At 40.2% G+C, this 27,662-nt stretch overlaps 1 protein-coding gene across 1 annotated transcript in view; it reads right to left on the reverse strand.

Moving 5' to 3' along the window:
• POU6F2 (POU class 6 homeobox 2) overlaps positions 1-27,662 on the reverse strand; it is a 369,219-nt gene that overhangs the window by 195,376 nt on the left and 146,181 nt on the right. Inside the window, exons 3-4 of the mRNA XM_077809224.1 lie at positions 23,932-24,023; positions 22,662-22,890 (exon numbers count right to left, since the gene is read on the reverse strand). Of these exons, the coding sequence (XP_077665350.1) occupies positions 22,662-22,890; positions 23,932-24,023 (321 nt within the window). The remainder of the gene's footprint in view (positions 1-22,661; positions 22,891-23,931; positions 24,024-27,662) is intronic.

Genomic DNA, 27,662 nt, shown 5'->3' on the forward strand with positions numbered 1-27,662 from the left:
GGGTCTGTGGAAAAAAAGTTCCTACTTCTTCACTTCAGCAACAGCAATCGGTAAGGTGTCCAGTGAGATTCATCTTTTTAAAACTGAGAGTAGGACCAAAACAAAGCCGCCAATGGGTCTCCCACCAATGAAATAACCACTTTTACCTTCTACAAGTTCCAATGTCTTTTGAGTCTTTCAGATTAGTAGATTCAGTCTGCTTGGCTGGTGTGAAAGTTCTACATGTGCTGTGCTTTAAGTTTGCTACTGAATCCATTACTAAGCAATGATTATCATCTTCCATAAGGAGCTCCTCACTAGGATGTGGTGGCAGAACAGGTGGAAGCTCATTCTCAGCACTGACGTGAACAGACACCAACCTCTCTATAGCTATTTTTATGTAGATGTCTCTTTTTTCTGGATCATTTTCTGCATTCCCATGATCAGACATTGCAGTTTTGTAGCCATTTCTGCAATAGACAATTCCTGATTCTTGTACTCTTTTTAAACATAATCTTTAGTACTTTTTTGCTGTACATCATCTCCACCTGCCCTGAATATATGCGTAATGTGGTCCCCCCCCCCGCGCAATTTATGGTATACAGCTTATCAGGTTGAGCACACCTTCCAGGGATGTTACCACATCCACCACACAATATTCCATTCTTTATTTTCCTGTCCCCAAACCTATCTGTTGCTCAGATTTTTTGATTATGTTGGGCTCTTTTCTTGAACCTTTTTACAGTGAAATTTGCATCCTCAGGTTCTTCTTTGACATTCAGTGGGGATTTCTGTTTCCCAATGAAATACACAACAGATAGTTTCTTCATTGTCAGTGGTGGAGAATCCACCAGAACCCTTGGTAAATTGTTCTATCAGGTAATTACTCTCACTATTCAAATTGTATGCCTTGTTACCAATCTGAATTTGTCTAGCTTAAACTTCCAGCCATTGGATCATGTTATATCTTTCTCTGTTAGACCGAAGAGCTCATTATTAAATATGTGTTCCCATGTAGATATTTATAGACTGTGATCAAGTCATCCTTAACCTTCTCTTTGTTAAGATAAATAGATTGAGCTCCTTGAGTCTATCACTATAAGGCAGGTGGTCTAATCCTTAATCATTCTCATAGCTCTTCTGTGGATTTTCTCCAATTTATCAACATCCTTGAACTGTGAGTACCAGAACTGAACACAGTATTCCAGTAGCAGTCGCAACAGTGCCAAATATACAGATAAAATAACCTCTCTACTCATATTTGAGATTTCCTTGTTTATTCATCCAAGGATTGCATTAGCTCTTTTGACCATAGCATCACACTGGAAGCTCATGTTCAGTTAATTATGTACTACGACCCCCAAATCTTTTTCAGAGTCACTGCTTCCCAGTATAAGGTCCTCCATTGTGTAAGTATGCCCTAAATTCTTTGTTCCTAGATGTATACATTTACATTTAACCATTAAAATGCATATTGTTTGCTTGTGCCTAGTTTATTAAGAGATCCAGATAACTCAGAATCAGCAATCTGTTCTCTTATGGCATCTGCAAATTGTATCAGTGATGATTTTATGCTTTCTTCCACGGGGCGGATTAGGTTTTGATGGAGCCCATGGGTCAGAGCAAGTAGGGGCCCCTCCCCACCCTTCCACCTGCAGTCTCCCCCGCTTTCCTGCCAGGGAGCAGGGTCAGGGCACGAGGGCTTGCCCCAAGCTGCCTGCCCGGCACTCTACCAGGGAACCAGGTCAGGGCGTGGAGGCTTTCCCCGACCCCACCATTTTTCTGAGGCCCCCCCAATTGGCTGGGGCCCCTGGGTACAGGCCTCGTTGGCCCAGTGGCTAATCTGCCACTGTTCTTCCACTAATAACCCAAAAAATTAAAATATTTCCCATAAATTCTAACTTATGTAAGTATAAAATATTATCATTATTAATTTAAAAAGCATATAATAACTTGGCTTTTACCCCGAATTCCAAAGGCATGGACCTAATTTTTTTTCTGTATTTGTTTATGTTTCCATTTTAGATTTTTTTCCGTCAAATGAGTTGGTCTTGACAAAAAAAGTTTGATATTTACCCCTATGTATCTGCAGTGCTGCTAAAATTCATTAGCAGTAGAAATTAAAAAAAAGATGCCAGCACTTCTATGTCATGCATTGGTGCAATTTTTTCTTTTAAAGGTTAAAAACAAAACAAAATACACACCAGAAAGTGAATCAAATTATTTACAAAATAAATTCATAGAATCGTAGAATCATAGAATATCAGGGTTGGAAGGGACCTCAGGAGGTCATCTAGTCCAACCCCCTGCTCAAAGCAGGACCAATCCCCAACTAAATCATCCCAGCCAGGGCTTTGTCAAGCCTGACCTTAAAAACCTCAAAGGAAGGAGATTCCACCACCTCCCTAGGTAACGCATTCCAGTGCTTCACCACCCTCCTAGTGAAAAAGTTTTTCCTAATATCCAACGTAAACCTCCCCCACTGCAACTTGAGACCATTACTCCTCGTTCTGTCATCTGCTACCACTGAGAACAGTCTAGAGCCAACCTCTTTGGAACCCCCTTTCAGGTAGTTGAAAGCAGCTATCAAATCCCCCCTCATTCTTCTCTTCCGCAGACTAAACAATCCCAGTTCCCTCAGCCTCTCCTCATAAGTCATGTCTTCCAGTCCCCTAAAAATTTTTGTTGCCCTCCGCTTGACGCTTTCCAATTTTTTCTCATCCTTCTTGTAGTGTGGGGCCCAAAACTGGACACAATACTCCAGATGAGGCCTCACCAATGTCGAATAGAGGGGAACGATCATGTCCCTCGATCTGCTGGCAATGCCCCTACTTATACATCCCAAAATGCCATTGGCCTTCTTGGCAACAAGGGCACACTGTTGACTCATATCCAGCTTCTCGTCCACTGTAACCCCTACGTCCTTTTCTGCAGAACTGCTGCCTAGCCATTCAGTCCCTAGTCTGTAGTGGTGCATGGGATTCTTCCGTCCTAAGTGCAGGACTCTTAAATTCTGAAAGGCAGAGCACAAATGAGCCACCCTAACAGATCTCACTGAGTTTACTCTGTAGGCACTAAAGGTTATTCATGTACCACCTTTTAAAGTCTGTTAAAACTGTAACAGATTTCCCCATCAGTGGCTTTGCTCCCTTCCCCAGCTGGAAATGGCTGCAGTGGGAAAGCTGGAGAGTGAGCAGCAGCTGGTGAAGCTTAGAGGGGAGCTGGCTTTATGGAGTCCCCTTTTCTATTTTTGAGGTGACGTCCATGGGAAAGCAGCAGTTGCAGCTGTGCAGGGATCCAGCTTTCTAGTTTCACCTAACTACTTAGAGAGGATGTCTGGGGTAGTCAAATATTGAATGACAAGATCCACAAACTCAATTTTATGATGTTGTTAAAATCTTTGAAAAAAATAAAGCACACACATTTCTGGCCATGGAGGACACCTGGTCTTCCTCCATCCCATCAGATCAAGGGCAGTGCCCCAATATTCTGAACTCCACTAAACCTTAGCGGTGTCTCTCCTTCACAAACTGGGAGGCTGAAGGAGACACAGCTGTCTTCACATTTCCTCTCTCACTCAGTTATCATAATCTTGGTCTGGCTAGAGTTCATCCTTCAAGCCATGCAACTATTGATTTTAATGATAAAAGGACCATGGATCCCATATACTGTCTTTAGAAGATGGTTAGATTTGGTGTAATGAGTCTTTGGAAATTATAAGATTTAGATACATCTTTTTTCTGAGGTACATTTTTATATTGGTTAGACTGAAAGAGCAGAAAAGTCAAGTGAATCAGGCCCAGCATTCTATACAAAATGAACTTTTCAGCCCTTTACTTCCAGTGCCTGCAAAATGTTAAAGATGAGGATTTAATTAACTCCAGCAGAAATAGATTCCACTTAACTAGGGGCAGGAAGAAACATAATGGAAAAACTGGCTTTCTTGGTTTATTTAAAGCACAGCCTCAAAAGAAAATCCTCTTTTTGCCAACGCTTTCTGTCTGAGGTTACATGACTTAAGATTAACTTTACAAATCAAGAACTTTATGATGAAATAGATCTCTTAATTCAAATATCTCCAACCACTATTCAGTACTTTGTGGTCTGTGGAGACGTTATCTGATCATACAGTGATGTACTTGTGGTTAGTAAAAATGGGGACCCTAAAGATCATCAGAGCCTAAGTCTCCTCCCAGGGGCCTTTTTAGCCTGCTGACACACACTGCAAATCTACCAAAAATACACTCTCCAGAACAGCAATCATTAACTCATACATAGACACCGGAGAAAGGGTCTTGGGTTAGCAGCTATTAATTAGGATAATTATTCCCAGGGCTACAATTACAAACCACAGGATCCACTTAACATCTATTCTCAAATCTTGTCTTTCTGGAATGCTAATGTTTCTAAAAGGTTCATTTACCACCATTTACTGATTGCATTCACTATGGAATATTGTTTCAGATGGACAGGACGGAAAGCCAATACCTAATATTGACCTTAACAGTATCCTGTGATTAGAAAGGCTGCTCCCACCATCATTAGCCACATAGTTTTATTGGAAGACATATATGCTGTTTTTGATAGGTTTGTGATATTTCTCCCCTTTCACACAGGCCTGCGAAACGAACGTCCTGGAGAAGTAGCAGGGTGTATTTTAAGCTATTTGCTTCAATAATACATTGGCACCAGTGACTAGAATACTACTATCTGGTGCTTAAGAACATTTTAGTTGAAGCTGATAAACATACTATAGATTTGAAAACTGGATTCTCCAATGTACATTTAGAAAAGAAAGAAAGCAGAGAAATGGTTCAATTATACAAGTCTGACTTTGTTTGGCAAGGACCCAATCCTGCACAATGCTGAGCAACCTCAATTCCCAGATGAATTCGGAAGGAATCCTGGGTGCTCAGCGCTACTCAGAATCAGGCCCTCAAATGTCCTTAAGAGAGAGAAATATATACACTGAAATACAATGCAATTTAAAGGGTCCTCCACTTGTATTCTGTGAGAGGGAACAGTGTGTATTCTATTTTTGACAAGAGTTTGATAGGACAGGCAGCTATTGTGCCGAACAGAAGAAGCTTGGAATAATTACCAGGAAGAGATTCTCTTTTCAAATATATCTGAATAATGCCAAGAATAGAATTTTCACTTGGCCCTAAAGAGTTAAGTCTCCATGTTGGGGAATTAAAGCACCAGTTCAGCAAAGAAGTTAAGCACCTGACTTCCTTGGGTCTTAAAACCACGCTAAAATGTGTTGCTCAATTGAACCCTAAGAGTTTTAAACACTTGGAGCTCTGGAGTATGGTAAATCAGAAGTCAAAAACTCACAACATTTGTCAGACATGGAGACTGCAGACAGAGGAAAAGTCACAGAGTGTAGCATTAAAACCCAGCACCACAATTTCTTTTCCAATCCCAATCAGCTCATGCCAATGAAACAGGAAGAAGACGTTCCACGATAATAAAGAGAAGAAGTGGTGGGAGCAGGGCCTCGCATTATGATGACATGCTCCTCTTGCTTCGTTCTCCAAGAAGCTGACAACATGAGCAAAAATGGATGTCACACACTTAACATCAGAGTTCAAAGATGGGGGAAGAAAACATACAAACAGCATGATGCATTTTCAGGAGAAACTTTAATTCTGTTCCCTGTTACGACACTGATGAGCAATAGATTAAAATGGAAAACACAAACCCTTCGATATAGGGCAAAAGCTTTACACTGGCCCCACTTGCTACTTTAGGGTACATTTTACAGGCTCTTTCCTGGACATTGCCTCAACTATGCAGAAGTAAGTGGAAGCAGCAGTGTTGCTTTTAAATGTGCTGTTAGATTGTATTTGTGAGCATTTGATGTTCTTCTTTAATAACCTCAAGTAAAAGGCTGAATGAATTCAACAACAGTAGCTGAAAAAAGTGCAATGAGTCATATTATAGGAAAATGGAGAAAAGGATACAGGACTCGCCACTGAACACAATCCTATATTGTAGGCAATCTGTGATAACACCCTTTTCATTTCAGTTCAGTCCCATAAAATTACCACTAACATTACAACTCATGCAGAACACAGATAAATGTAAAAATGTCACAGAATTCTTCCAGATGGGACTTTTAGTTCCACTAGATCACCATCTACTTTTTTACTTGTCTAATATTTCATTACAACCTTCCATAAGTTAATTTTCTTTCCACTGACCATGTAAATCACAAATCAATTTTCATTTAAAATGCCTGACTACAGATTGCTCCTGAAAGCTCAAAGCACATGCTTCAGTGACTTCTCCAACATTCTTAATGCACATTAGAAAAATGTGCGTTTTTAAAAAAAAACTTTTTAAAGGAATTAATTTTACATTAAAGTCTGGCATAAGATCTGAATGGCCCTATTTTTTTTTCCTTTTTAAAAAAGCAGGTGTATTTTTACAGCATGATTTTATCTATAGCTAAATAACTGTCATGACAAATTAACAGAATGTGTGATCTTAAGCCACAACTGAGGCAACACCATAAATTGCTCTAAATTTGCAGAAAGTATGTTTAACTCCGAACAGTGTTTAAATCATCTGCTGTATTATGGAGTACAAATAAAAAATCTAAGTTGAATGGTTGCGTAACTCATCTCTGGTTTAGAATTCTAAAAGGGCCTTGCATAACTGAAATATAGGACCAAATCTTGCAATCAGTCATACCAAAGTCAATAAGACTTGTGTGTGAGACAAGCAGGATTTGGCCCTTTAAAAATAAACCTATAAGAAATGCTTTTCAGAACTATCCAAGGAGTCTTTTCAAAATAGTATCCGTGAAATTTTATTTACTTGTTTTCATTTAAGTAATAATGCTCCATTCCTGCAAATGTTTGTGCATGTGCTTAAGTTTGCACATGTAAGCACTCCATTGGCTTCCATTTTGACCACTCCAGTTAAGCATGTACCTAAGTGATTGCAGGATCAGGGCTGAAAGAAGAACTATAAGAATTTGAGTGTTTGTATTGCCCTTTTCTCAGGGCTACATTTTAGCTTTCTACTGCTGGCAATCCACATGCCATGGTATCTAAATGTATTTCCAAAACACTTATCACCATGGTACCTAAGCACCAAACCTTCAAGTGAAGGACAAACAAAATAATAGAACAGTTTGGTGTCTTGGGAGGTGGGTCACTGGCTTCCCTAGAACACACTGGAATTATAATGATGTCTACACACTCAGAGACATGCAACTGAAGCATCATCCTGCATTGCTAAGGGTCTATCCACACTTCGAGCTGGGGTTCAGTTCCCAACTTGAGGAGATGGACCTGCACTAGCTCTGATGAACCTAGTGCATTAAAGATAGAGCTGTGGTGGTGTGAGCTCCTGCTGCCATGGCTACGCTATGTTTAGCATGCTAGCTTGTCTCCTCAAGGTGGGACTCACACCCCCAGTTCTAAGTGCAAACATACCCTGAGTCAGTTGGAGGTCTGAAGCACAAGAGAGGAGATACATGTGTTCCCCAAGTCCCCTAACTGGATCTGGTTCCCTCCGTGAACAGCCCCTTCCCTGCCCTCTGCTATTGCTCACTTTCTCCCATCCTCTTTCCACCTGCGACTGCCACATTTTTCTCTCCCCCTCAGCTCTGGGTTGCATCTCCATCTCCACCATTCATCTCCCTGCTGTTTCGCACCACTCCGTCTGCACTACTGGCAGCAGAGTACAAACTGACTTGCATCCCAACTTCTTCAAGCACGCTGACATTGGCATTCTAGCTCAGGGGTGATGGGAGGGCATCACTTTAAATAAGGGTGAGTGCTTGTGACAATCCAAAGTACAAGTTCCATGGGGCTTTTTCTCATAATGTAGTGTGCCAGTGGGGTGAGGAAAAGCCTCCTGAGCACTCTCAGTGAGTGTCCTCTCACTGAACAACTTCTGGGTTTCACTCAGACTGCTGACCAAATCCTGAGGTCTTTAACTCAGTCTTTACCCAAGAAAGCTCCCACCGACGTCAACGTGCATAGCACTCAAGTGCTGAACTCAATGGGAGTCGTCTGCCTCAGTGAAAACTGAGTTAAAGGCCCCAGGATTTGGCTCCGTAATTGCATATCACAGATGTAATTTGGAACTGGCTGTTTTCTTGTAGTCATTCTAAACAATTACTTAAGGTACAAAAAGAGGCAGAGCTTTGTCACATTGCCTACTTTAGGCCAAACTGAAAACTGAAAAAGAAGCTACTTACAATACTGAAGTCTCCAAAGGGATTTACAGTAAGGATTACATTTTCAGTGACTTTTGAATGGTTATGTACAGTCAAGCTTCCAGTCCTCTAATGGGCCTATGAATTGGTATGGGCATCCAGCCAATCAAAGTGCATGACCGCTAATCAGACAGAAATATGGTGACTTGCTTGTGAGTTGGTTGGTTGGCTAGCTGGCTGGCTGCCCCCCCCACCCCCTTTTTTTTTTTTTTAAACACTAGCAACCTGTTTGGGTTTTTTAGCTGGCTGGCTAAGGGGATGAAGGCTGTTTCCTTGCTTTCTTTTTCTTTTCTTTAAAGCTTATCTTTGGAACCTTCCTTATGTTTCCTTTAATGCTCCTCTTTGTTCACAGAGCAGGAGACTGGCAGATGCAAAAAAGATGCATGTTGCAACAACTGATAATGAACCTGAGGCAGCTAAACAGGAACTCCAGCAGCGGTGGGCAGGAAAATAAGTGGGGTACCTTCATTTGGGGGATCTGCTACTCCATTACACTGCTCTGTGAGCTCCGTGAAATGATTTTGCAGGATGAATTGGTTGGCTAAAAGCTCCCTGAGGAGGGTCTTAGCTGTGGTTCAGCAGGCAGGGTGAAGGAGGCTCAGAGTCTGAGTTGGGATATTAAAAAAAAAAAAAGAAAAAAGCTTAGAACGCACAAGGAACTAACACTGACATTTACTAAAACAAATATGTTTTTCTCTGAATAAACAAATTAAAAAAATTAAAAGGCGGCTGAATATTTTCTCCATGGATGCTTAGTAAAGATTTGTGCTGTGTTGTATTTTTGTATACAGAAATAGTGGATTGCAGTTGTTCCCATGAGAAATTGAACTTTCACACTGGATACAGTTAGACAGGAACATGAGTATGAAGTACGAGGTATGCAACAGCCCGGACAGGCTTAACTCTTGAACTCATCATTTTAAAAATGAGCCTCTCTCTCTCTATCCAGGAAAGGCTACTCTTCCAAGCTATAAATTCTCCTTGCAAGGTGAATATTTCTGAACTACCGACATTTTCCTGAGCCCACAGTGCTCATGGATGAAGAAAGTGTGCGAGATATGAAGTGTAGATAGTCCAGAGCTCCACTGTGAATCAGATCCTAAATGGTATAGGTCAAAAGAGTTCAGGCACCCAAGCTCATATTTAAACATCTAAATATAGATTTGCACACCTATCTTTATGCTAGCCAGTTTGAACACTAAAACATCACATTCCAACCTCCACTGCTAAAAACAAAGCCACCAAGTTCAATTAAGCTCTGGAAATGTTAGTGGTAGATTGTTGTTCATTCCATAAACTAGACTATTCTACACATTGGGCATTCAAAGTCTTCTAGTGGAATAATCTACTTAATTTTGTTTTACATCATCAGTACACAGGAAATATACCTATTGCATGTCTAAGTTGCCAATTAGCATATTTTCAAAGTGCTGATGCTATTTAAGATAAGCATAAAAAACAATCAAAATGCATTCAGCTCCTCCTAGGCTTCAGCCACTTTAATGAGAACTCCCTCCCGCCCCCGTTATTGCAAGCAGGTTTACAATACACTGGGTTCCTGAATGTTGGGGCTCATTTGAATCTCTTCAATGTCATTTATAAAGGACATGATCTGATTGGGGGAAAAAGATAAAATAAATGGAATGTGAAATTGTATGAACTGTTCTGCACTAGAAATCCCATCCCATCCTATTTACTTTTTCTTAAGTAAGATAATTAAATTTGTATAGGTATAGATATGGCTATAGGTTAGATGCTACATTGCAAAGCCACAAGGGTTTGTGATCTTGTTAACATGATGGCTGTCATAGTTTGTTTTGTTTTGCATGAGCCAGAGCTCATTACAGAGAGCCTGCTGTCATTCACCATTGGCTTGTGTCTTTTTAACAGAACGTTTCTCAAATGAGTGGCAGGGCATATGTATTTCAATCCATTCTGCACTTGAGTTTTTGTGTCTGGTCCTGCTCCCTCTAAAATCAATGGGACTTCAGGATTTGGGCCTAAGACAGGAACCACTGTAGGCTGGGATTTTAAAAAGTCCCTAAGGGAGTTAGGCACTCAACTCCCATATGTGCATTTACAAATCCCAGCCATAACTTTTAGATCACTTTGCTTTCAGCCATCCTTTTCAGTTGTCTATTTGGCTACCTTCTTTACAGAGCTACCACAGTCTTATTCACGGCTAGGCTCAAAAAATACTGTAGTTCTCCATATTCCTAGTGGTGCAGTGATATGGCCTACTATAAGCCTCATCCTATTTTGGTTAGCTAGTTTGCTGTGCAGAAGAGGTGAACTAAAAACAAGTCTCACTGCTGGGGAGGGTAACAGCAACTCTGCACTTGCAGCAGTCCCCTGCTAGGCAATCCGGTGATTGACACCGATAGTTGCTCTAGTAGGAATCACTTACCCTCCAAGCTAGAGGTAAGACGCCAGATAAGCAGTAGCCTGTAAAAAGGGATTTTAAAAAAGAGAAAACCAGGGGGATATTAAGATAATTTACCCTTGTATATTGCATCCATCATAAATCCATTGTCAGTATCTATTGTTCAAGTACCAGACAAACTTCTATTTCTACCCTCTCCATAAAAGCCTTCCTTGTTGGTAAAGTTGTGTACCTTTCATCGTTTTATAATAAACTGGAAGTGAGTAACAGTGCGATATCAAAGGAAATAAAACTCCAGTTGCTATTGCTGCTGGGGTTGCCTTCTGAATGTGGCTTATACAATATTTCATCTGTGCTGACACCTTTCACTCTCAATTATTTGGCTGCTGTCAAAACAAATCAATCAAATTATAGCACTGTGTCTTCATGTTACCATTCCATTGTAAGTTGGCTGCATTAGCTTTGAAATATATGGAAGTATAAATTTTATCTCTATTATTTATGTAATGCAACTTTCTCCCTTGTGCATTATCTTACAAACATAGCAAACTCAAATGATCTCATGTCAAATGCTGAATATATATATATACACACTTACTGCTAAGAAATTTTAAAATAATGGCACGCACGGGAACATAAACATATAAAAATAACTTGATAACAGTTTTACACATTACCGACACTAACCTACTGATGTCACAAATACGATGTAGTTTTAATTTTGGATACAAGTCTACCGTTGTGTACACATCAGGTAAATGTAATTTAAGACGATATGATTCTGTACCATAGCTTCCACTAGAATTCTGAAGAAAGGTGAAACAAAGAGATCAAAAGAACTGATTCTTTTAGCAGTAAAAAAAATTGCTGAGCAAAACCATTATTTTTTAATTATCCTACATTGTTGCATAACGAATGTTGTCTTCTTTTAAAATGCACAAACAACATGGGTTAGTATAGGAAAGGAAAGGCTTACATTTAAGTGACAGAATCGGAAAGAAAATATTTTGGTGGTACTGTTCACACTTCTGTAGTCACCATTTTAGAAGCATATAAACTCTAAACCCTTTCTTGAGAGTGGTTTTTCCATGTAAACATAATAAAAAGTTAGTTTTCAGGTTCTTAGCTGAAGCCCTGAAAATAAGCCATTTACATCAATTCCATTTTTTTTTAGCTGGAGTGCATGACTCTTGCTACTGCTCCTACTAATATAGAGATGCTTAATACATAGGTTATACATGGAAGCACATAACAGATTTGTAAACACCAGTTTATAAGAAATCCTTTTTATTCGTCACTACTGATATAATGGGAAAGCAATAATGGTCAAGAACACAGTAAAAATATATATTCAGTACCTTTTGGCACATGAATAATTTTAGAAGTCAAGCTGGGGTGGAGGATGTGAGAGACAAAGACCAGGAACATATGGACTGGGTGAGGAAAGAGGACAGAAGACAAACACACAAAAAGGGAAAGATACCCATGGACCAGAGTCTGTAAATCCAAAGAAATGTAATTGAACTCAATGGAGCTACACCAGCAGAAATGAGATTATCATCTCGCCTCTACATGGAATAAAATATTTCTTTTTAACTGTGCACAATATAAAATAACTTATCACCACAAAGTACAAAAAAAGAAATGAAAGAAGGTATTATAAAATTCATCAAGCGTACACCTGCTTCAGTCCAAAAAGTGACTTACGTGATGTCATAAATATAAAGGGAAGAGTAAACCCCTTTAAAATCCCTCCTGGCCAGAGGAAAAATCCTCTTACCTGTAAAGGGTTAAGAAGCTAAAGGTAACCTCGCTGGCACCTGACCAAAATGACCAATGAGGAGACATGATACTTTCAAAAGCTGGGAGGAGGGAGAAAAACAAAAGGTCTGTGTCTGTCTGTATGCTGCTTTTGCCGGGGACAGAACAGGAATGGAGTCTTAGAACTTTTAGTAAGTAATCTAGCTAGGTATGTGTTAGATTATGATTTCTTTAAATGGCTGAGAAAAGAACTGTGCTGAATAGAATGACTATTCCTGTCTGTGGGTCTTTTTCGTAACTTAAGGTTTTGCCTAGAGAGATTCTCTATGTTTTGAATCTAATTACCCTGTAAGGTATCTACCATCCTGATTTTACAGAGGTGATTCCTTTACTTCTATTAAAAGTCTTCTTGTAAGAAAACTGAATGCTTTTTCATTGTTCTAAGATCCAAGGGTTTGGGTCTGTGGTCACCTATGCAAATTGGTGAGGATTTTTTACCAAACCTTCCCCAGGAAGTGGGGTGCAAGGGTTGGGAGGATTTTGTGGGGAAAGACATGTCCAAACCACGTTTCCCAGTAAACCCAGATAAAGTTTGGTGGTGGCAGTGGAAATCCAAGGGTAAAATAATTTTGTACCTTGGGGAAATTTTAACCTAAGCTGGTAAAAGTAAGCTTAGGAGGTTTTCATGCAGGTCCCCACATCTGTATCCTAGAGTTCAGAGTGGGGAAGGAACCTTGACACATGATGTCAATTGGGAGTTTGCACCAACACAAAATGCATTTAAGATACATGTACTCTGTGGTTTCTATGCTTCAGATGGTGGAGATTCAGAAATATTGGCTGACAACCTGGGTGCAGTGATGTCAATGGAAGTTTTCCATTGACTTCAGTGAGGTGAGAACACATTTTCTCACGTGGCTGTGCATCAGATGTTAGTATTCCAAGGGCTCTATACACTCTACTACTATGTGCAAGGTTGCAGGGGTCAAACCAAATGGGACCTGGACCCTCCAAGTTGAAGGGGGAAAGCAACACATTTGCACCAGTCCTGTGGGAAACTCTCCAAGGGGTTCCCAGCAGGGTTGGGGCTCCACAGTTTGGGAAGGGAGGGTTGTGCACAGCCATAGTGGGCCTGACCATCTTCCCCACCCCCAAAATCCCTAGTATGCTGACTCCCTCAGCATTTCCTTATGGGGTGTCCCCCTGGCCATAGGAAGTGGAATCTAGTGGGAAGTATGGAAGTACCACTCCCAAGTAATTTGTGCTGCCATGAAGAAAAGCTGATGCCCCAAGGGCCAGGGAATTTTCCTGCAGATCTCAAAACACGCTCAAGTCCAGAGTACTAGGACCACTACTTTTGTTGCATGAAGGGGAACTATCTATCTACCCCCTCTTGCCCATAGAGGGACAATTCAGATTCTACACGTCCATTTAATTTTCATAAATTGAGGTTACTAATCTATTTTGAGATCCTAGGAACCTCCTCAAAGCACTTTCATGGTTTGGATGTCATTGGAATCCTGCAATGGAATTGCAGCTGTACTAAGTACAGACAGGGAGCATACAATTCCCTACCTGGCGTATTCTCCTACTTTGAAATTAAGCCTGTAAATGTCTCTTTTTCGCTCCAATGTTTGTGTTGCTACAAGAGATTGTTATCCTGTGACAACGTGTTTCCCTAGCACTCCCTCTATACGATATACTATATTTACACTCCATGCTCAGGTGCCTCTTGTTCAATTAACGCTCCAGTGCTTCAAGGATGAGTTGATGTGCATAGGTCATAATGTGGAGCATGCCTTTTAACACTGAATATATATAAATTTAAAACTCTGAGATACAGAAACCTATAGCAGACGCACAGTATCTATTCCTTCTGTTTTACTGTTATTTATGAAAACATAAAGGTTGCCTGGGCATTACTGAATATTAATTTACAAACTGAATACACTTAATACACATTGACTACATACTACTGTAAGCTGGATGTAACTTTTTTATGGGCTGAATTAAATCCTCACTGAGATTGATGGGGTGTGAATACACACTTCAATTAGCATAATTGAATGGATAAACTAATTCCAAAACTCCACCTAAGACTAAAGGGTTATGAGAACCTGCCCAGGATTTTTTGAATGGGTGAGTGGAGGGGCTTTTGCTGAGTATTGTTTTGGGAAGACTATGTGTGAGGGAAGGGAGAACAGAGGCAAAGACCAAGAGAGCCAAGCAGCAGCCTGTGAGCACCGTGTATGACCTGGAAAAAGGCTAGAGAGAGAACTTCTGAGTCTGCTGTTGGCCAAAGAGGCTCATGCTCTAAGCTAAGAAACTGTATGTTTGTTACTGGTTCCTCCTGCTTTTGGAGAAACAGGACTTTGTAAGTTCCTTGTAAGTAAACAAAACTGCACCAAACTCCATGATCATTTTCTGCTCCCAACCAGAACGTGCCCAGGCCCCTGAACTTTGACAAATTGCTCGAGTCAAAAAGGCAAGAATACAATATAATAACCCATATGAAATTAATGCATTCTAAGGGCCTGAAACCATTGGTGCAGGTCTGGCACTCTTCTTTGAGTAGTTGCACACTCGGCAGCGCTGTAGGATTGGACCGTAAGCTTTAATCCCATTCTGAGATACCTAGGCCTATATCAGCACTTACAGTTTGCCAAATCATTTACAATGAATGGCTGTCAAAAGTGTAAGGACTGGTGTGGGAACCGAACTTCATCAACTAAACAACACCAGAGCACACCACATTATGAACAGTAGCTCCCCTGCAGGCCCAGTTTCCATTTTCAGATCAACTTTGACTGCATGCAGAATTTTTAAAAAGGTCCCACAAAATGTTTCAAGTTGAATTCATGTAGAGACGTTTAGCAAGAAGGGCATAATACAGCTTCAATGCTTTCCACAACAATTAAAAAACAAAAAACAAAACACACAACTTCTTTCTCTCCAGAAAATGACACAGAACTAGACAGATTTTAAAGAAATTTCATTAAAAAAACTTGGCTCCTAGGCTATTAACTTGTATAATATATGGATTCAAAATCTGTATTAAAAATGCCTGTAAACTCAGCTGGTCAATAAAGACTTTATTGTTTTTACGAGTCCCTAAATATACATGTACTCGATTAGAGTCTTGCTGGTCTATCAGGAACAGAAGTTTCTAGCCAGGAAGTTTTTATAAGGACTTTATTAATACAAATTCCATTGAAAAATAAAGGAAATTAAACCACAAAGACTACAAATGTCTGACTTAACTCCACCAAAGCAAGGAAATTATGAGTGAAGGCTGCAAATCTATCACAGTAATCCATCCGTAATTCACCTTATGTTACTTACTGCCAGAGTCTAAGATCAGTGTATATATACACGTGTGTATACCACAGGGGTGGCCAACCTGAGCCTGAGAAGAAGCCAGAATTTACCAGTGTGCATTGCCAAAGAGCCACAGTAACACATCAGCAGCCCCTTGTCAGATCCCCACCCCCAAAGTCTCCCACCCCACTAGTAGCACCTAACCTTCCATCCCTGCACCTCCCGCCCACTGTGATCAGCTGTTTTGTGGTATGCAGGAGGCCGGGGGCAGAGGGGAGGGTGGAGGAGGAGCAAGGGCACAGCAGACTCAGGGGAAGGAACGGAGGCCTCGGGGGAAGGAGTGGAGAAGGGCTTGGGCCTCGGGCAGAGTCAGGGGTTGAGCAGTGAGCACCCTTCAGCACATTGCACCTGTAGCTCCAGCCCCGGAGTTGATGCCTACGCAAGGAGCCGCATATTAACCTCTGAAGAGCCCCATGTGGCTCCGGAGCCACAGGTTGGCCACCCCTGGTATACCATGTGTATGTATCATTCTATCTGCATATGACCCACCAGGGTATGTAGCATGCATGCTACAATGTTGAGGCAAGGCACAAAGTGGCAAGTAGCAGCTAGGATTTTCACTTTCATTCTGAATTTCATAGTTTCTGTAACATTGCAGTAATTTAAGAGTTTAACATTACATGACTGAATTTTCTGGACATTAATTTAAATTTGTCAGGGCCTAAATTCAAGAAGATTAAAGGGTCCTGAAACAGGTGCAAAAAATACTTCAAAAACAGCATTAAAATGCACTGATGTTCTGGCTGACAACAACTCTGTTTACAACCCTGCACACATATTATTCCTGACAAGAGCAGTATCAGTCTGAGATTGGGGCAGGGGTGAAAGAACGCCAGTATGGGCCGGTACGGCGTACCTGTAAAAAGTGGCCACTGGTACTGGCCCATACACAGATGACTTTAAAGCGGTGCCACTTTAAAGTGTTTAATGTTACTTTCACCCCTAGATGGGGGACTAGTTATTGGTGAACAAAGGGGTGTATTCCCATACACACTCGTCTCATACTTAAGTCATCCTTCAATTCCCAGCTTACAGCGTATGCCATGGTGGTGTCTGCAAAGTGACCAAACCCTGGGTTTTGGTTGGAGCCAGAAGAGGAGAGCACAACTATTGTCCTGCCCATCTGCTGCTTGGCATGTGTTTCTGGAGGGCATCTTTGTGTACAGGCTGCCAGAATTTAGCCTCAGACATTTGGTTGATTGCAATCAATCCTGTTTTAAAATTAATCTTATCAGCACAGCCTTTTTATACCTCACTTATGTTCTCCCACAATTGGGAGCAGTACTGGAGTGAAAGGTTGGCATAGGTCTGTTGGAAATCAACAAGAGAGCATGCAAACTTTAATGCTACTGCGTCTCAGTGTCTCAGGTGTTAGGTCTTTAACTTACGGGGCAGAAAATATAAAGAATAAATCACTAGCACTCTGACAGTGATCAATAAATAACAAATAATAACTAATAAAGCCCTGAACCTTTCACATTCACTCCCTGAAGCTACTGTTTTGCCACTGTAGAAGATGAGCAATTAATAACATTGGGCCAGATCATTCCCTTTTGTAGGAAAACTCACAGGCAGAGCCTTCTGGGGGGATAGTCTATTCTCTCTTTTATGACCCTGGAAGAAGAAAAGCCTAGACATGCCCCCCGCCCCAACACTGTGAGTCTTGGGACATCTGCCAGAGGCACAGTGTCTTCTGTGTGGTTTCTGCTCCAGCTTCAGGGATCTTTGCTCACCCTCCAATTCCCTTCCAGTGTGGCATCAGAGGAATCAGATTGTCAGGGAATCTTGATGTGGTGGAAGTAAAGGAAGTGTCCTAACCTGGAGGAGCATACATACAGTCTAGGGCTGTATCAACTTTCGCCTGGATTTCCGATATGGAATATGTGCCCTCTTCCCTCAAATCCTTTCCCTTCCCTTGCACAAATCCCTGGACCCACAAAGGTAAGGAGGTTGGTATTATAGAGTGGCTGACCCCTCCTTTCTGCAAGCAATTTCTGGATAGATGATTCCTTCCACCCATCTCCACCTTCTCCATTATTTTCATCAGTTTTAGAAGATGGACCACCCCCTCTCCCTTAAACCTTCCATGCAGCTGGCAGTTCTCAAGTAAAAAATTTACTTACAGCTCAAATTTACTTACAGCTTACTACAGTACTGCTCAACTGCTCATCCTAAAGGACAGTACAAAGGTGAGCAAATAGTAGCCCAATTTTTGGTAGGTGGGGCGGCAAGGGATATTCAGTGACTTGTCTGAGGCTACACAGTGAGTCAGTGGCAGAGCTAGGAATAGACCCCAGGTCTCCGGGCACCCAGTCCCATGTCCTATATACTGCAACTGTGTTATATATAGCCTTCATATAGTGATGGTTGCGTATCTGGACTGAGGGTTTCACTGAAATTGCTACTGAGTGTAGCTCTTCTTCTTGGTCCTTGTCATTTTTGTTCTGGTTCTGTTAGTACAGTACAGAAGTACCTGGGAATAAACTATTCCTCTCAGTGAAACATCATTTTGATTATTACTGACATTGCTGCTCATTAAAATACACAAGTAAAACACAGACTTTCTGTAAGCTCTGAAAGCTATTTCATGTTACTTGAAGGGGAATACAAATGAATAGGGACTGTATCATTTTAGTTAAAAGAGGGAAATGTTCTAAGAACTGGAATCTGGACTCTAGATCAGTGAGCAATTGAGGTTTGTAGTTTATTTCTTTTCTGTCTCTTTCTTGTTTTTTATACTTATCCAATATCTGACTATTAAGCTGCATGTTCATGGGGAATGAGGAAAGTGCATGTTGTTTACTTTATATCTGTTCTGCAATTAAAGATACACTGCTAAGTTAAGATGAAACAAGATCTAATAAATGTAAACAATTCATTTTGCCTTTCTGGGACTATTATGTCTTTACACTGACTGATCAGATCTGTAGGTAAATAATGACTTTTTTTTTAAAAAAAAATCCTTTATCTATGCTTAGTGTTACCATATCAGTGTATTTTAATGGCTATCTTCCAGCTCTCCAGCTGTTTAATCCATTTCTTTCTCCATTGTATTGCAGTTAAAAAAAATGACCTGCTGCTGTTTAAATAATGTAATTTAATGATTTCACATTTTCAGCCACACAAGGCTTTCTTTCAGTCTGAAGCCGTTCACTAATGATTTGGGGAGATAGTTTGTTCTTGTTTCTTCCAGAACCTGGGACTGAAAAACTCAGACTTACAAATAAATTATTGGCACCCACTTTAGAAACATTACAATTTGCAGTGAAAATAAAACAGATAAGATTCGGTATTATGGGGCCAGAATTTCCAACTTGTTGATTCCTCTTGGCAGCAGACTGACAGGTTCAAGTATTATTCAGCCTCCAAAACTGTAAAGGACTCTGCAACATTGTTACATTAAACCTGACATAATATATAGTTGAGATAGGTGCACTGGACCAGAGGTTCCCAAAGTGTTGTCTGTGTACCACTGGTGGTCTGTGAAACACATGCTGATGATTCAGAGAGAGCTGGCTGGTGCCAGGATGCTCCTTCTCATTTCCATCTGCTATACTGGACAACTAAAATGCATTAATTAATTTCCATCAAAGCAATTGCTATAGGTGCCACGGGGATGTAAAGGGAAGGTGAATGAGAGAGGAAGTAAGATCCTTAGCAATTCTTGGGCATTGCTAAGCATCCCCAATTCCCAAAGAATTCAACCAAAGTTGAGGGCACTCAGCAGCACCCCAGAGAATACTCCTCAACAGACCTGAGGACAAGAGAACAATAAAACTATCAGGTGTTCAGTGCCACAAAAAAGCAAATGCTGTAATGTGGTATCTAAGGCAGATGGACAGATATATCAGAGAGGGCATCTCCATGCAGAATAGTTGATCCACAGGCAGAGTGTTCCTGAGCTCTGAGGCACTAAGAAAAAGCTATTACTAGATTGGAGAGACAAAAATGTTTAGAAAAACCTGACCTAAGAACTGAATTTCAGGGAACTGAATTTGGACAGCCTAGAGACAAGTCTGCTCAGAAATGGAGGGATGAAGATCTAGGTGAACCTGCTACGGGTTAATTGAAAAGGTGGCAGCTGAGAAGGTTGTTCATATTAGCCAACACAAGGATGGCTAGATGCAATGGACTAAAATTAAAGATGAAAAAACTTTGCCTAAATAGTAGACAACACTTCCTCTGCTTTTCTAGCATCTGCTACCTCTTTCCTCTTCCCACAGTCTCACCATTGTTGGTGTGTCAAAGTTCTCTTCTGTGCTTCAGTTCCCCATCTGTGAAATGGGGATAATAGCACAGGCCTACCTCACTGGGATGTGGTAATGATACATACATTCCTGTTGTGAAGCGCTCAGATTCTATGATAATGGGGACCATATATGTATATAGATAAATAAAAGTTTTCAGCACCGCTGTACTTATTGATACCACTAAAGTCACACAATTTTGTTGCTGCTAGGGAAAGTTAGCCAGGAGAAAATGGTTAAGGATGGGCATTTTAACTGAATCTGTGCCCTGTCCCTTATTCCCTTTTTAAACTATTTTAGTCAAGGTTTTGGAGGAAAATTTACACCTTATCAGGTCAGGGCTTTCAAAACCCATGTTTAAAAGTGATCTCAGTGTATATACTCATTGGCTGAAACCACCAAGACTGAACTCAAGTGCATTGGTTGTAGCTCTTAGGCCATACCATCCAATTTAGCAAAGCACAATGAATTAGTGACGTAAGAGGTCCATGAGCTTATGTTTATTTATAATACTATATACACAGAAATCATAAGCTGGTACACTCTTGAGTGGAGGGATACATTTTTATAATGCCTGTTTCCTCATTAAGATTTTATCATCTACCTACACTAAAAGGCCTCTTCCCTTCACTTTGTTATCTCTGCTTTTACCCGGTCCTGTTCCTGCATTATTTTTTTAATCTTCAATTCCCTACTTTACATGCACTTTCAAATTTTAAACAAGCAAAATTTGTGCATTAGTGTGTCCTTCTCATCTATGATTTATGAATGACAGGTTCCTCAGTGCAGCTTAATGGTATGAGAGAGACATTATTTTAAACATTAAAGTGAAAACCATTTACAACTATGATAAGAGAGGTCTGTTGAAATTAAACTTTAAAACACACACAAGGTAAAGGCAAGTAGTTGCACCAACAGGTGAGAGTACCAGGCACACAGTTTTGTTCAACACATTAACTGTCTCTCCTCTTCTCGGTTTCACAACCTGTAGACACTGGTGCTTCAAACAATCCATCAAGTCATCAGCAGCAACTGAAGTTTAATTGCCTAAAAAGTACTTAGGGTGCTGTGTAGAGCATTCACTTAACTGAACTCCCATCTTGTCTTTGGAAAACTTTTTTAAGCATTTAGGTCAGGAAAGAAAAATGGGGGCGGCAGTTAAAGCTATATTTGATTCTTCACTCACACCCTCCATCGCTTGCATATAGGATGTGTCCCTCCCCATTAAAACTACTCTTGCAATTTCATTATGGGTTTTTTGCTAACACTTTGCCTGTTGTACATTGTGCAACTCAACTCATGAGCAACTTCCTTCTAAGAAGCAATAAACACCATTGAGAATAATAAGTAAATTCCTTTATACTTAATATTAGATAAACTCCTTGACTGCGGCAGTGTTATTGTTATGGTACATTCATGCGCCAGGAGCGAACATACGGAACAACAACAGTTACATTTTACTTCGCTGTGCCGGGTTTTCAGTCTGACTTAAGATAATAAACACAATGGGTGAGAGAGATCTAGGTCCAGATTCTCTGCTAAGGCGAACACAGTACACCTCAGGACATGGGGGCAAGGGAATGCACAGGTGAACTTTGTACTCCGAGTCAAGTATGGTGTCTATTCTAAATTTAAACAACATTCAATGGCCACAAGGGGCTGAAATGGCAGCCAAGGACCAGAGTGGAGTAGTGAAATCGTGGCCACACCCCCTATACTGCCAGTAGAGATTAGGAGCCACTTCACCATCTCTGTGCCACCAGATGATATCATTAGTGCCACTTTGTGCTCGTACGATGTAGCATAGCCCCAACTGATTGCACCGCACTTGAGAATATGGGCATTGGTCTTTAAATTTTCCTATAAAGCTCCATGCACACATATGTTGCTATAACAGCCACAATAAGAGTAATGTGCCCTTAATGGATGCAACAGCCTCTTTATTTTAAACTGACACTCACGCACTTTATTTTAGTAGCTGTAGTGAGAGAATTAGCTTTATCACGGCATGACTTTTTTATTATAACCTAGACCGCTTTAGGGAGAACCAGTAGAAAGCAGGAACTAATTTTTAAGTGGAATGCAAATGCCACTTTGCTTCGTTTGCTCTTAGAGGGCCTGTTGGTTGGAATGCACACTGTTGTGGCGTATAAGGCTAAAGTACCACCAGCCACCTCATAAATGCGAGTATGGTACAGCAATACACGTCCTGGAGAGTCTAATAGCAGTTACAGAAAGGATGCTTTTATAATGTGGAAATCAAATAACAGATACTTCTAAATGACCACATCCTGATACTAAGCTTTTAGCTGCACCTCTTCCTTTACTCTTCCCTACTCTCTCAGCTAAGATTCAGCATTGGCCAATCTTATTCAAGTTCACAATGCTATTTTAAAATTTTAAGTGAACAGTGAATTAAAGCCATCAACCGGTATGATAGAGCAGACCAGTTAGCTATTTCCAGGATCTCATAGTACTGGCCTGTGGAACGAGAGAGAAAAATACCGACACAAAATGTTTATGAAAAATGCAGTATAGATTTGGTAACCTTTCAGTATATTTTTAGTATTTCAAAATAATTAAGGTTTTGAATTTTCAATAAAGATTTGGCATCATGAATAACCTTTTTTGTGGACAAATGGATCTACCTGTGAAAATACTGATTGATGAGGTTTACCTTGTAGATTTTGCAATGGCAAAGTCATAATGCCTCCTGCTGCAGCTGCTGCTACCAGCCCTTGGATGTTGGTGAGATTAGCTGTAGGCAGAGTTAGGACCAGTCCTTGTTGACCACCCAGTTGTCCAGCCATGTTGAAGGGAATAAGGATAGGTTGATTTAGGGCTGGAGTGCCTCCTGGCATCACCCCCGCTACCGCTGAGGCTAACTGTTGAGCTGTCAGTAATGGCTGTAATGAAACATATACAGTAAGCATATTTTACTGTACACCTGAATAAGAAATAACACCGATATCACTGTACATGTACCTGGGATCACCTGTAATATTACAGTTCGTACATGCAATTACAACCCACCGTTTCTAATGTAAGAACATACACTTCCCTCCAACACAAAAAGCCTTGAAGATCCTGAAGACCGAGGCTGGAAACCCTGGTAATCATATCCAACCCACTGATCTCTGAAATCAGAGCCTGACTTAAGTTGCATCAGCTTTGTAAAGAATTTACTGTACATGCCCCAGAGATGGTTTCTGAATCCAAGGCGGCCAAATTCAACCAAATCTACAAGTATTTAAACTCAAACTTTCCCAGAGCTCAAGTTGCAAAATTAATAATTTCCAGGAGCTATGTGATGCAAGGGATGCTCAAAGACTGCACTATGAAGTAGGCTGGAACATCAAGCATCTGCTTGCCTTCCCAGGGCAATTGACTGAATGCAGATATCCCTATACAAAGTGACACAGAAAATCAAGCACTTTGTAACTGTTCAGAAGAACAGTATAACACCCATACCTTACTGCAAAAACATTTGGCTTAATGAAATAATGAATGGATTTTTTTTATTAATGCAGGAGCTGTGTGTGACTATAGGATTGTCAAATCCAATAAGCTAAACTTGCATTAAAATTGCATTAACTTTTTTTTATATTAAATCATGACCAGTGCTTCCAAAGTAACCGATGTAAGGTTCAAATAACTTCATTTTATAAACACACAAACCATTTACATTTTACTCTTTGGAAAAACATATAGAAACAAACCTCGTCTGTTTGTTTTTAAAGCAAGACCACATACAGAATATTTTTTTAAAAAATATGTCACTTCCACATCTTCTCTGTACACGTTTGTGTAATAAAACTTCAGCCAAACAATATATCACCATATTTTCTATATTTATACGGTTAGGTAATTTTCATTCATTGTTAATTACTTTAATCAAACTGCAATTTTAATTAGGCTAAATTAAAGGCTAAATGAAAGGAACTGACCTGGGGCCCAACCGGGAATGCTGGGTGGGACTGACTGAGCTGATGCTGATCAGCTGTGCTTGTATCAGACAGCACTGGGTTTCCTCTGGCCCCTAGAATTCAAAGAGAAGCTCTACATTAATATCTAGCCCAGGGACCAGCACATTACATTTTACTGTGATGTCACATAACATCAAGCTGAAAATGATACGCTAAAGTGGTTTATCAATAACGCAAGCACTCAAATCACTTATCAGCTGCATAAATTATGCTAACATTCATTCAGGCCAGACAGCTCATTCAGGGAGATACTGGAATCTGACAGCAGTGAAACTGAAGCTATCATCAACTCAGCTAATGTGGATTGCATTATACATCAATTTACACACTATACATGAATACTCTGTGTGTGCGTGGCAATTGCATTTATAAGCTTAGGTGAGCAACAGCTATTCTAATTTCTCAAAGCAAAAATTATCTGGGAAACAATCAAGTCACATCTACTTTATAACACCTCTTTTTTGGGGGGGGTGGGGCTCATCTGAGGCAGAGAAACCTGTACCGCTCATGATAAAAGGCATTACAAAAACTGAGCGCAAACATGCTTCTAAACGGCACTTTCTTCTTGTTCTCTAATTATATATGGTAAAGCAGAGCTTGTCATAACCAAGGTGTTTCTGTGCCAACTGAGACAATAAAAAACCAGCACTAACTATGTGCTTGAATCAAACACGCTGAGCACAGAACACCTTCCAATGTAGCTCTAGCTGGATTCTGCTGAAGATCACTGAAGAGATTTGAAAAACACCACACAAACCCTAATAACTGTAACACAAGGTCAACAATCGGCTTTCAAACTTAAAAGTTCACTCCAGAACTCACACTGACTCACAACTTCTTCAAGGAGGACTGCAGGATCAGGCCCACTGTTTGTTTCTGTATCTGAAGGAAATGGCAGCAAGTATGAAAAGCAGCAGCCGGAGCACTGTAGTTTTAAATAAAGAAAATTCCTGGATACAATTTTAGGATTTCTGGTCAGTACAGCAGCTTTTGTTCTGTTAGTTTTTTTCTGATGGATGGTTGAAATCCAATTCTAAGTAAACCTTAACAAGATCCCCTTTTCCAATGTTTGTCCTATGAATAGCAAGTACAAGGCAATTCAGAACCAGTTTATTGGCATGCCATGGTCTGTGACGGAAAAAAAGGATATGATTCTGTCATACTTATAAATTTTAAAGAAGGTATTATCAGCTCATTTAAAACAAATTCTTCTATATATTCTCCAAGGGGACAGACTTATAAATAATGGAAATGTGAAAAAAATACTTCATCACATTAAGGCACAAATAAAATTGACTGCTACATATTATTCAATTGACTTCTATCTCTACCGCGATGTGTCAATCACAACAGCATTTTATAATGGGATTAGGCAATAAATGTGCAGAGCCATTATGCAGAAATCTGATTAATTTGTAATATTTTTGTGTGTGCACAGAAAGTCAGAAATGGACATTGCTTTGGGAATACTTACAAGCGTTCTATTGAAATTTCTAAATTGATTTGGAACCAACTAATAAAAACACACAGACTTTTTGACATTTTATAAAGTGAAGTCTGTCAAAATAGGTTTGGCATTTTAATGACCACTGTCATTTAATAACTAGAATAAGCTGACCTATTATAATTGGTCAAGACTCCGACAACTGCCTAATAACGTGCATGAAGAGATTTAGGCATAGGGTGACCAGATATCCCAATTTTATAGGGACAGTCCCAATATTTGGGGCTTTTTTTAATATGGGCTCCTATTACCCCTCACCCCCGTCCCTATTTTTCACACTTGCTACCTGGTCACCCTATTTAGGCACTACATTTTTTGTGCGTGATTTATTATCTGCGATGCTTGGAAAGCATGGAATTTAACTGGATGTGAGCAATACTGTGAAAATGTACACAATCTGAGTTTTTATATGCATAACAATGTCCTCACTCAGGCAAAACTCAAACTGCCTTCAACATGACTCCTGCTTCTACAGGGACTGCAGGATCAGATCCATTATGAATAAACACCACTTTGCCTATGCTTATTTCCAAATATCAGCATGTTCTTTATTTATCTTCATATGACAGCTGTATACAAGGAATGATATTACTTCAAAGACGCAGGTCCCATGATCCTGACTAGCCCACCACTGAGGTCAAATTAAATATCTGTTTTTGTTTGCCTGCTTGAAGAAGTTAGAGCTTTGTCTTGGACTATGATATTACTGAAACAAGTTCCTAATATTGTATCCTGTCAATGAATTTGCCTGGAAAGGCTTCAGAGAAAGTACAAAGCAACAACCAAATGTCTATTAGTACGTGATCCTATTTTAATTAATTAAGGGCCTGATCGTACAGCACTTACTCTCATGAAAGTTCCCAATGAAGTTTTCATACATTTTTTATTTAGTGAACACTATTTTCTGTTATGTATACTGTATGTAACTTGCAATATTTAATCCTGTGAGAAGCAGTTTGTACAAAAGGTGTCAGACAAAATCAGACAATAAAACTAGAGTACTATTAAATTATAATTAATTATGTCGTTTTCTTATTGCAGTGCATTAATTGCAATCAAATAGGATTTCATTCATTTTATATTGCTGTTTATTCAGGACACTGCATCTGTTTTTATTCCAGTGCATGAATGTTGTGCCTGCTTCTTCCAGCTCACTTTCCACACAGTTTAGAAGTCTCATTGAAATGGCATACAATTTCAGTGTATGAATGAGGTCTTACACAGTCTCCACATGAAATTATGCATGCTGTCTTTTCAGGATCAAAAAGGCATGTTTCCCCTCATGCCCATATTTATTTTTCTCATACACATGTAGTGTACTTAGTTTTATAGGCCCATCTCCTAATCTATCTGCTACAGCAGCCACTCCAGGCTCAAGTTTTCTTTCACAGTCAGGAGGGAAATCTGCAGCTTGTTGGCTGAGCAGTGAGTAAATGTGGCAGAGCAAGAATTTCTGGGTGATTGGAGGTTCCACTGCATCACCCAAGCAAACAGAAGTTGTTCTCTGCCACCTATTATCTTCAGAGATAAGCCCAGGCATAGACATCCAGGAAGGCAAAATACAGCCACAAAACGTTTGTAGAACGCTATGATTCATTCCTTCCCTACAGTATTATTTCTCTGAATTAGCAGGGCAGATTCTGCCACGCTAGAAGAATTCAGCTAACAAAACCAAGTACTAAGAGTACCTCATGTTATATTTACTGTTTGTGATTCACAGAATCATAGATGATGGACCGGAAAGCCATCGTAGGTTATTATCTAGCAGCAAGATTTCTAGCCTGTCCTTCCACACAAGCTCTGGATTGTCCTCTCCCCTCTGTTTTAATTCAGTGGCTCTTAAACCATTTATTGTTGCTGGCTCAGTGACGTCCCTAGGCAAATGGGACCTTGGCTATTTTAAAAAGATTTGCCAAAGTGTTATTTTTCCAATGTCTGGATTCATGCCACTACCTCTTGTTAGATCAACTTCAACAACTGTACAGTCCTTTCACAAGGATATCACTGCCCTTTACAGACATGAATTCATTAAGCCTCGGAACACCTCTGTGAGCATAAGGCAGTATAACAACAGAAAGGGACTATAACAGAAATGGTTAGCAGTGTGAGATCAGCTCTGGCTGCTGTTTGCAGGGTACTCTGCACACATTAAGTGACCGGCTACTAAGCGGGAGCTACTATCTCTCCC

Source organism: Eretmochelys imbricata, chromosome 2, assembly GCF_965152235.1.
Source record: "Eretmochelys imbricata isolate rEreImb1 chromosome 2, rEreImb1.hap1, whole genome shotgun sequence".
Classification (NCBI taxonomy): Eukaryota; Metazoa; Chordata; order Testudines; family Cheloniidae; genus Eretmochelys; species Eretmochelys imbricata.